The sequence below is a fragment of the Electrona antarctica genome (assembly GCF_951216825.1).
Source record: "Electrona antarctica genome assembly, chromosome: 7".
NCBI lineage: Eukaryota > Metazoa > Chordata > Actinopteri > Myctophiformes > Myctophidae > Electrona > Electrona antarctica.
In genome coordinates this window covers 53,402,276-53,413,574 of record NC_136812.1, presented here as the reverse complement: position 1 = coordinate 53,413,574, position 11,299 = coordinate 53,402,276, and the positions used below count along the sequence as shown (strand labels likewise).

The window sequence follows — 11,299 nt, the reverse complement described above, 5'->3', positions numbered from 1 at the left end:
CAAGGGCTGGGTCATGTCTGCTTCGTTGCGATAACTGGGCAGTTGACGGAGAATCTTGGTACCCTCCTGATAAATGCACTTGATGACATGGGATTTGCCACAGCCAGCACCCCCAGAGATGAAATAAAGAAAGGGCTCAGGGTCGTCACGCAAGACACGCTTCAAACACCATTGACGCACGGTGTAGAAGATGGACGCTTGCGTTTCGTTGAGGCTCCGGTACATGCTCCTGACATAGTCCGGGCTCAATTCGGGAGCATCGATCACTGGCATCGCTTTACTGGCGTCGGGATGGACTTGGTATTCGGGAACCTCGTCTCGCTCTTGTCGCTCGTGGGGATCGCTGGGTTTCCGAAGGCTGATGCACTCCAAACGGTCGACCTCGACCTCTGGCGCAAAAGTGTTCCACGCATTGAAAACTGCTCCTTCTTCCGCAAGCGTGTCCAGTACCTGCTCCACAATTCTCCCCCGCCCTTCATATAAGTCCTTGTTCTTATCCACAATCTCCTTCACACGGACGCGGAATCCAATCCTTGTCCTGGCAAGATCATGTTCGTAGAACTGCTCATACGTGGCATGGGTCTCGCCTTTCAGTTCCCTGTCTGCTCTGTGTGGAAAGTACAGTTTCAGCATCCCTCTGTAGTACTTCTCCTTGTTTTTCTGCTCGGAGAATCGAGTGAAGCGAATAACGGCGACTCTTTCAAGGTTGGTCCTTTTCTGAACATACCCCATGTCGTTCTGCAGGGGCAGTGCGTTCTGCAATTTGCTTGTGCTGGCCAGAACCCTGTATTCGGACGCAAACTCAGCAAGACACATGTATTCGAACTCCGGCTCGTCTGGTCTGTTCAAGTACTTCTCGGGAATGCCTGACATCCACACATCTTCTGCGTCTGGGTCCATCTCCTTCAGTTTACTCATGGGCTGACTCATTCTCAGGCCATCCTCATCAGTCTGTAGGAAAATGACCTGACGCGTGCACTTTTTAAGCGGGAGACTGCATACACGCGCGACAGACTCCTGAGCGCTGACCTCTCTGTGCTGAACGTATGTGTGCATGATGTGCTTCATTTCATCCATTTCTTTGGCGTCCGGATTAGACTTGCGCGCGTCCGCAACGACTGCGCTGAGGAGCTCGGACATCTCGTGTTCCGGTTTCGCCACGTAAGCCATCATGTACTGGGCACAAGATGCATCATCTAGTATATACTGGATGTCCATGTTGGCGTCCCACACTCGCAGCAGATGGGGATTGTACGCATTTATCCAGCACTCATCAGGATGACGCCTCAGGTGAACTTGCGGTACAGTGCTAAGGTCAAAGACAAATTGCAGATACCGCCCCCGAGTAAGGTTGCATTTCTTGAGCAGTTCTGGCAAATCCCTGAATGAGGCTTCAGGGTCATTGAGCATGTCTCTCAGTGGTGCCAGCTTTTCCTTGGCCTCCTTTTGTTTCAATGTCTCTTTCCGCGAGCCTTTTCGCCTTTTGCCTTTAGCTTTCTGGCCACTGCCGCTGTTGTCTTTCTGACCGTCATCGTCATCATCTGAGGACAGGAGACGAGGAAGTGCGATGATAGTTTCGTCCATGGGTAGTTTGGGGAACCCAAATCGACAAGTCACATTTCCTTTCTTGCATGACCTGGAGTGGTTCCGGCTGTGAACTTGAACTTCAGACACGATTTTGTGGAGCTCGGGGTCTGCATACTGGTCAGGCATCCTGCAACTGACGTACTTGTTGTATGAAGTCGTCAACACCAGGATCCTCAGCATCTGGTGCATTCTTGACCCAAACCATCATGTGTATGTGAGGGCTACCACGAGCCTGGAACTCCACGCGATAGAAGTAATCCTCCACTTTACCGACTGGATGTGCAGGCGACAGCAAAAAAGCGACGGCTGCGTCCACTCTCTTTTCAAACAATCGCATGAGAGTGACAGGGTTGCTCCGGAGAATGTCGCATTTTGCAACCCAGTCTAGCTCTGAGAAGTCCCCTTGTTCACCTTGTTGTGCTTTGATGGCCTTAATGACTTCTGGCCACCTCATCTCCGCGGCACTCAATGTGATGAACCAGTTGGGCTTTCCGAGCTGTCTGCACATAGCGTGGAGATCTTTAAGCGCTCTGCTCCAGAACGCCGGAGTGCCTCTGAGGGGCTGCATGAAGCGCGTCGCATCCCTGTTACGGACGAGCTTCACTACCTCGTTTTTGTCCTGAAGCATTTTGTTTGACAGCGTTCTTCCGTCCCTGGTATATCTTTTCCCCTTCCGCGTCTGGATGGACATGCTGTTGGTAGCCTGCTGCGTTTCTGTCACAAACTGCGCAAAGAAGAGGTAGGTTTGGTCGGTGGCAAAGCGGGTATCGACAGAAAGGAGCCTCGCATTGAAGTACCTACTTGGGGACAATTTGATGTCTCTGACCTCATCTAATGTATTCTCTCCGGTTGAGAACTGCACGGGAAAGGCCATGCTTTCAAGCTTGGGGACGGTGAAAATACCCACAGGTCTGTTTCCTTGGGCTGGAGCGATGCTGAATACCCCCTCACCGTACGATAGGATTTCCTGTGCGATGTCAGGAGGCTGCATGCAAGAGTCAAAGATCAGACCGGGTCTAAGTTCCTCCTGTTCGCTAGACGGCTGTTCACCTGTTGTGTCAGCAACAGGTGACACAGCCTCTTGTGCATCTTCCTCATCGACTGACAGTTCATCCTGGAGGCGGTCAAACGTGGCATTATCATTAATGACTATGTCACGGTATTCCGGATGAGTCACTTTCAGTTTCCTCAGTGCCGCCAGCACATCTGTCATGTTCACCGTGTGGAAGTGCTGATATCCCTTGTACTTGATGTTCCGCTTCAGCTTAACCTGCAACAGCTGGTCTTCATGTCTGGACCTCGGCAGAGCATTCACCGTGGCTTCCACTTCCGACGGTACACACACAACTGGACCATGCACTGCCCTTTGCCGTCCTTTCGGCAACGAAATAATTTTAGCAAAGGGTATGTACTTTGCGATTAGCTGCCTTTCCAGGTAATTCAACAGTTGCAGCTCTAGGGGAATGGGTGCTGGTTCCAGCTTATTAGCAGCTGCTATGCATGGCATCCTCCCTTTTGTTAGGTTGTCGTCACAGCTGTAGCAGATATACTCCTGTTTTCTCTCATTTGCAACGTCACACGGGGCTGAGCATTCACAGTCACATATGTGCACATACTTGGCTGTCAAGCAAGCAGTTACCAGGTGTGGGTTTAATTTGAGGTACTTTGCCCTGTTGCACCATAGGACCTGATTGCCGAACAAAACTCTGTGGCACACCGTACACACAAATGTGGGCCCTAATTTAATCCGTTCTCGGAATTTCGACATGTGAACTTTCATAAGAGCTTCCATTTCACGTAGAGACTGGCGGTTTGCAATATGTATGGATTTCCTCTTTAGTCTCATAGCACACTGCAACTTGTGGTGGATACGGAGTATAGTATCTGCTGCGAGTCTCTCCATCTTGTTCTTGGTGCACAGTTGTATATGGCGCCGCCTGAATTCAGCTTCATTGTGATATCTTTGATGGTGCTTCTGTTTGCGTGATTCACGGAAAACAGCATCGGTGCTCCATCTGTTGTTCTGCTTCTTTTTGCGTGATTCACGGAAAACCGCATCGGTGCTCCATCTGTTGTTCTGCTTCTTTTTGCGTGATTCACGGAAAACAGCATCGGTGCTCCATCTGTTGTTATGCTTCTGTTTGTGTGATTCACGGAAAACAGCATCGGTGCTCCATCTGTTGTTCTGCTTCTTTTTGTGTGATTCACGAAAATCAGCATCAGTGTTCAATCTCTTTTTCCAATAGTTTTTCATGAAGGCTTTATGTGTTTCACGGAATCCAGCATCAGTGAGCCAGCGTGTGGTCCTGGATTCATTCTTGTACTCATGCTGTTTCTGCACAAGTTTCCGCTGATTCTTTATTCGCCTTGCTTTATTTAGTTTGGAAAGATGATATTCTGGAGTCTCACTGGAGCCGTGGTCAAAGAAGGGCACACTGTGAGGTGGTGCCGCTGGTGCCTCACTGGAGCCGTGGTCAAGGGAGGGCACACTGTGAGGTGGTGCCACTGGTGTCTGGTCAATTTCAAAGACAACAGGCAAGAGCTCATATGACGCATGAGTAGGACGGCCTTTGAGGACCAGGCGCAAGTGGCAGGCCAAGTCAGTCACGTTTTGGAAAGTCAACATAATTGCTTTTCCTCCAGATATTGGCATACCCCAGTCATTTCTTGAGTGTGAATCAAACAACCCGTAGCGTCCTGATCTGTCCCGAAACACTGCAAAGCATTCAGGATGAACCATCAACACTGCATGGGTGAGATCATTTGACAGGCACTGCAGCTGTTTGGCAAGGGAGTAATTCTTTCCTTTTGTTTTGTTCAAGGGACCAACTTTCAGGTCTGACATGTCCATGCGAACGGTGTAAACACTGTTCTCGCCGAAGACCCGATTTGGCAACTGCTCCATGGTCAAGAGATCTGACTGATGCGTATTGTCCAAATGCAGATGCTGTATTGTGTCTTCGTAGAGAACATCTCCCTGGACAAGCACTTTGTCAAGGCAGGCCGTGTCAAAACCAACTCCCTCATTGTGGTAGGCAAGAAAGGTGAGAGCCATGCAGGTGCACTGAGTGTTTGACCTCTCTGACTCAGGATTGGTGCGTATGTCACCTTGACACATAGTGGCACTCACCAATTGTGGCGCTCGCTGCAGACCCTGCTTTGCATGCCACCTGTTGCTCTGCACTGTTGGTACTGCTGCTCTAATTGTCACATTTGTTGACGGTGCAGGAGTCTTGCTGGAGACATGGTCGATTGCTGCAGTAGCTGGTGTGCTTGTCACACTTGTTGACGTTGCAGCAATCTCGCTGGAGCCATGGTCGATTGTTGCAGGAGCTTGCGCACGTGTCACATTTGTTGACGGTCCAGGAGCGTCGCTGGAGTGATGGTCAAATGAAACAGGCACAAACTCATACCGCGCTAAAGGAGAACGCTCTTTGAAAAGCATGTCAAAGTGGCGGACCAAACCACTCAGATCTTGGAACGTCAGTAGAATAGCTTTTCCTTCAGGCATCGGCAAACCTGTCGCAGATCTCGAATGGGAGTCAAAAACGCCATAACGTCCTGATGTGTCACGGAACACTGCAAAGCATTCGGGACTTACAATCAGGAAAGCACGGGTGACCTCTTGCGACAGGCACTTCAGTTCCTGCTCCAGAAACAGCATATCCTTAGGTATGTTAGTGTGGTGTTTGGCTGATGGGTTCACATAACCAACTTTCACATACCACATATTGACACTGTAGAAATTGCTCTCAACGACAACCTGTTTTGGCATCTCCTCTATGGTCAGATTCCTGAACGTAAGCTTTGCTTCATGGTTTTCCACAAAAAGGTGGCGTATATTGTCTTTGTAGAGATCATCTCCCTGATAAAGCACTTTGTCAAGGGAGGATGTGTCGAAACGCACTCCATCAGTGTGGAAAGCCAGAAAGGTGAGCGCCATGCAGGTGCACTGACTGTTCAACTTGCCTAGCCAAGGCTTATAGGGGTTGATGTAGGTTATGTCCGCTTGACAGATGCTTGCCCTCACTGACTGCACAGGCTGCTGACTCTGCCTCACCGCACTCTTCTCCCGACGTTCAACAGGGGACATCTGATGTAAGCAAGAGCACACAAACCGTTTCATCACCATTTGACATAGCGCCTCTTGGACAGTATAAACATTCTTAGATTTTACCAATTTATCTGGGTCAGAAAGGGAGAGAAACTTTTTAAAACGCTTCAATGTCAACATAAACATTGCATCCAAATTACCTCGCTGCCACATGGAATAGCTGGGCGACCCACATAGCTGGAAACATGGGATCGGACGGCAGCATCCATCGCATCTGAGAAGTCACGGGGAAAAGACACAGGATCTGGTCGGATGGAACACTCAGCCAAGTCCACCTGTGGAGCAAAGTACGTCAAATCATACACATCAATGATAATGGTAATATAATATTGGCTGCATGTTAGCATGCATGTTAGCATGTTGACATGCTAATTCTAACATGCTGATGCTAACATGCTAATGCTAACATGTGCTAATGTGCTAACATGCTAATGTTAACATGCTAATGCTAACATGCTAGTGCTAACATGCCAATGCTAACATGCTAACATTACCATGCAAACATGCTAATGCTAACATGCTAACATGCTAGCATGCTAATGCTAACATACTATCTAACATGCTAACATGGTAACATGCTAGTGCTAACATGCTAGTGCTATCATGCTAACATGCTAGTGCTATCATGCTAACATGCTAATGCTAACATGCTAATGCCAACATGCTAGCATGATAATGCTAACATAATAATGCTAACATGCTAATGCTAGCTGGATAGTAATTATTATTATTCTGGGTGCCTGCCATGCAATGGCAGAAACACAGGTTGAAATCTAAAACGCATACTTAATCGTAATAATTATCATCATCAATACGCGAAACTTCGACGTCTATGGCCGGCCGCACGGTTTGCCAAAGCCCCGCAATATATACATCAAAACGTGCGGCTCGGCCGGGAATGGTGTGCTTGTGCTTTTCTTTCCGATTCGTGTTACCGTGCCGACGTAATTCGCAATAAACGACGCGAAAATGCCCCATTCAAAGTCGATGGGGAGACGCGGGTAAAAACAGAAAACGACACGTTACTTTGGAGCCACATTGCTCTGGCATACTGGTACGTAGAAACACGATTTAAACGTCAAACAGCACACGAGGCCATCGACTTTGTGGTGGTTCAGACGGAATTCGAATACGTTGCACGGTTTGCCCGCTATGGCAGTTCAAAGTGTGTGTGGTCTGAGCAATATTCTCGACTCAGAGTGTCGCACGCCCAGAGAGAGAGCGGATCAGAGTGAGAAGCCAATGTGAAGACTATACCGAAATTCTCCGAACAAATCGTCCTCACGGCCAAAATATTCACTTTACACGCATGGGTTTCGGTAATTTTGTAGCCACACTCGTCCTCTTTCACCCAATGTCACAACCAAAGCCCAGATACATACAGTACGTGAACTACAGCTCTGAAAGCGACAGGTGTACCATCATAATGTGTCAAAAACTCCATGTTAACTGCCTGAATGACTCAGCAATTTTTTCATCACAAGCACAATTCTTAACTCGCTCTTATAACCACGTTTTTCATCGTACCAATGCCACGATCGCACACGGCGTACCTCAATGCCTCGGGTCACTCACGGTGAAAACAAAAATCGCATTCGACTTTTACTTTTTGCGATAGAGCAATTTGTTCGGACATACGTTCTGTCATAGAGAGTCACTGTGCTTTTAACTTTCAATACTGTTTGCATTGCATAGACTAGCCCAGGTGAAAATGATACTTTGTTAATGATTCAAGGTCACCTGACCAACTCTCACACACGCGCGCACACATGCACATGCACGCACATGCACACATGTGCACGCACACACACATTGAAAGTCAATAGAGAAATTCGGGGAAACACGTAACTCTGTCATTTCTCAACCGTTTCGGATGCGGGGCGGCTCGCCAGAACCGGGCCGCCCCCCTGAGCGAAACCAAATGGACCCCTTAGCATGTTAGCATTAGCATGTTAGCATTAGCATGTTAGCATGTTAGCATTAGCATGTTAGCATGTTAGCATTAGCATGTTAGCATGTTAGCATTAGCATGTTAGCATGTTAGCATTAGCATATTATCATGTTAGCATTAGCATGTTAGCATGTTAGCATTAGCATGTTAGCATTAGCATGTTAGCATTAGCATGTTAGCATGTTAGCATTAGCATGTTAGCATGTTAGCATTAGCATGTTAGCATGTTAGCATTAGCATGTTAGCATGTTAGCATTAGCATATTATCATGTTAGCATTAGCATGTTAGCATGTTAGCATTAGCATGTTAGCATTAGCATGTTAGCATATTAGCATGTTAGCATTAGCATGTTAGCATTAGCATGTTAGCATGTTAGCATGTTAGCATGTTAGCATTAGCATGTTAGCATGTTAGCATTAGCATGTTAGCATGTTAGCATTAGCATGTTAGCATGTTAGCATTAGCATGTTAGCATGTTAGCATTAGCATGTTAGCATGTTAGCATTAGCATATTATCATGTTAGCATTAGCATGTTAGCATGTTAGCATTAGCATGTTAGCATTAGCATGTTAGCATATTAGCATGTTAGCATTAGCATGTTAGCATTAGCATGTTAGCATGTTAGCATTAGCATGTTAACATGTTAGCATTAGCATGTTAGCATTAGCATGTTAGCATTAGCATGTTAGCATGTTAGCATTAGCATTTTAGCATGTTAGCATTAGCATGTTAGCATGTTAGCATTAGCATGTTAACATGTTAGCATGTTAGCATTTTAGCATGTTAGCATTAGCATTTTAGCATGTTAGCATTAGCATGTTAGCATTAGCATATTAGCATTATCATGTTAGCATGTTAGCATTAGCATGTTAGCATTAGCATGTTAGCATTAGCATGTTAGCATGTTAGCATTAGCATGTTAGCATTAGCATGTTATCATGTTAGCATTAGCATGTTAGCATTAGCATGTTAGCATGTTAGCATGTTAGCATTAGCATGTTAGCATTAGCATGTTAGCATTAGCATGTTAGCATTAGCATGTTAGCATGTTAGCATGTTAGCATTAGCATGTTAGCATGTTAGCATTAGCATGTTAACATGTTAGCATTAGCATGTTAGCATTAGCATGTTAGCATTAGCATGTTAGCATGTTAGCATTAGCATGTTAGCATTAGCATATTAGCATTAGCATGTTAGCATTAGCATTTTAGCATGTTAGCATTAGCATGTTAGCATTAGCATGTTAGTATTAGCATGTTAGCATGTTAGCATTAGAATGTTGGTGGCAACGTAATGTGCAATAAACTTAGACAAAATACCCCGTTGAAAGTCAACCAAATGGACCCTTACAGGGTCTGAGAGGCTAAATGTCATCAAATGGTGGTCCGTGGCTCAAATGCTGCACAGACTTGGCGAGCTGTAGGCACCCAGTCAAATTTCCTGAAATTTGTTTCTAGTCGTAATTATAATTATCAATACGCGAAACTTCGACGTCTACGGCCGGCCGCACGGTTTGCCAAAGCCCCGCAATATATACATCAAAACGTGCGGCTCGGCCGGGAATGGTGTGCTTGTGCTTTTCTTTCCGATTCGTGTTACCGTGCCCACGTAATTCGCAATAAACGACGCGAAAAATGCCCCATTCAAAGTCGATGGGGAAACGCGTGGAAAAACAGAAAACGACACGTTACTTTGGAGCCACATTGCTCTGGCATACTGTTACGTAGAAACACGATTTAAACGTCAAACAGCACACGAGGCCATCGACTTTGTGGTGGTTCAGACGGAATTCGAATACGTTGCACGGTTTGCCCGCTATCGCAGTTCAAAGTGTGTGTGGTCTGAGAAATATTCTCGACTCAGAGTGTCGCACGCCCAGAGAGAGAGCGGATCAGAGTGAGAAGCCAATGTGAAGACTATACCGAAATTCTCCGAACAAATCGTCCTCACGGCCAAAATATTCACTTTACACGCATGGGTTTCGGTAATTTTGTAGCCACACTCGTCCTCTTTCACCCAATGTCAAAACCATAGCACAGATACATACAGTACGTGAACTACAGCCCTGAAAGCGACAGGTGTACCATCATAATGTGTCATAAACTCCATGTTAAATGCCTGAATGAGTCAGCAATTTTTTCATCACAAGCACAATTCTTAACTCGCACTTATAACCACGTTTTTTATCGTACCAATACCACGATCGCACACGGCGTACCTCAATGCCTCGGGTCACTCACGGGGAAAACAAAAATCGCATTCGACTTTTACTTTTTGCGATAGAGCAATTTGTTCGGACATACGTTCTCTCATAGAGAGTCAGTGGGCTTTTAACTTGCAATACTGTTTGCATTTGCATAGACTAGCCCAGGTGAAAATGATACTTTGTTAATGATTCAAGGTCACCTGACCAACTCTCACACACGCGCGCACACATGCACATGCACGCACATGCACACATGTGCACGCACACACACATTGAAAGTCAATAGAGAAATTCGGGGAAACACGTAACTCTGTCATTTCTCAACCGTTTCGGATGCGGGGCGGCTCGCCAGAACCGGGCCGCCCCCCTGAGCGAAACCAAATGGACCCCTTAGCATGTTAGCATTAGCATGTTAGCATTAGCATGTTAGCCTTAGCATGTTAGCATTAGCATATTAGCATGTTAGCATTAGCATGTTAGCATTAGCATGTTAGCATGTTAGCATTAGCATGTTAGCATTAGCATGTTAGCATTAGCATGTTAGCATGTTAGCATGTTAGCATTAGCATGTTAGCATTAGCATGTTAGCATTAAAATGTTAGCATTAAAATGTTAGCATGCTAGCATGTTAGCATTAGCATGTTAGTATTAGCATGTTGGTGGCAACGTAATGCGCAGTAAACTTAGACCAAATACCCCATTGTAAGTCAATGGGGAGACCTGGCTTACATGTAACCAAATGGACCCTTACAGGGTCTGAGAGGCTAAATGTCATCAAATGGTGGTCCGTGGCTCAAATGCTGCACAGACTTGGCGATCTGCAGGCACCCAGTCAAATTTCCTGAAATTTGTTTCTAGTTCTGGGTGCCTGCCATGCAATGGCAGAAACACAGGTTGAAATCTAAAACGCATACTTAACTAGAAACAAATTTCAGGAAATTTGACTGGGTGCCTGCAGCTCGCCAAGTCTGTGCAGCATTTGAGCCACGGACCACCATTTGATGACATTTAGCCTCTCAGACCCTGTAAGGGTCCATTTGGTTGACTTTCAATGGGGTATTTTGTCTAAGTTTATTGCACATTACGTTGCCACCAACATTCTAATGCTAACATGCTAACATGCTAATACTAACATGCTAATGCTAACATGCTAATGCTAACATGCTAACATGCTAAAATGCTAATGCTAACATGCTAATGCTAATATGCTAATGCTAACATGCTAATATGCTAATGCTAACATGCTAATGCTAACATGCTAATGCTAACATGCTAATGCTAACATGCTAACATGCTAATGCTAACATGCTAATGCTAACATGCTAATGCTAACATGCTAATATGCTAATGCTAACATGCTAATGCAAACATGCTAACATGCTAATGCTAACATGCTAACATGCTAACATGATAATGCTAACATGGTAACATGCTAACAT

At 45.8% G+C, this 11,299-nt stretch overlaps 1 protein-coding gene across 1 annotated transcript in view; it reads right to left on the bottom strand.

Annotated features, from left to right (window-relative positions):
• Positions 1-1,705: 1,705 nt before the first annotated feature.
• The window catches only part of LOC306926357 (uncharacterized protein), a gene marked incomplete at both ends in the record, with an annotated part of 93,246 nt that continues 83,652 nt past the window's right edge, over positions 1,706-11,299 (bottom strand). The window contains 2 exons of the mRNA XM_079505623.1: positions 1,706-5,680; positions 5,842-5,976. Coding sequence (XP_079361749.1) covers positions 1,706-5,680; positions 5,842-5,976 — 4,110 coding nt within the window. The remainder of the gene's footprint in view (positions 5,681-5,841; positions 5,977-11,299) is intronic.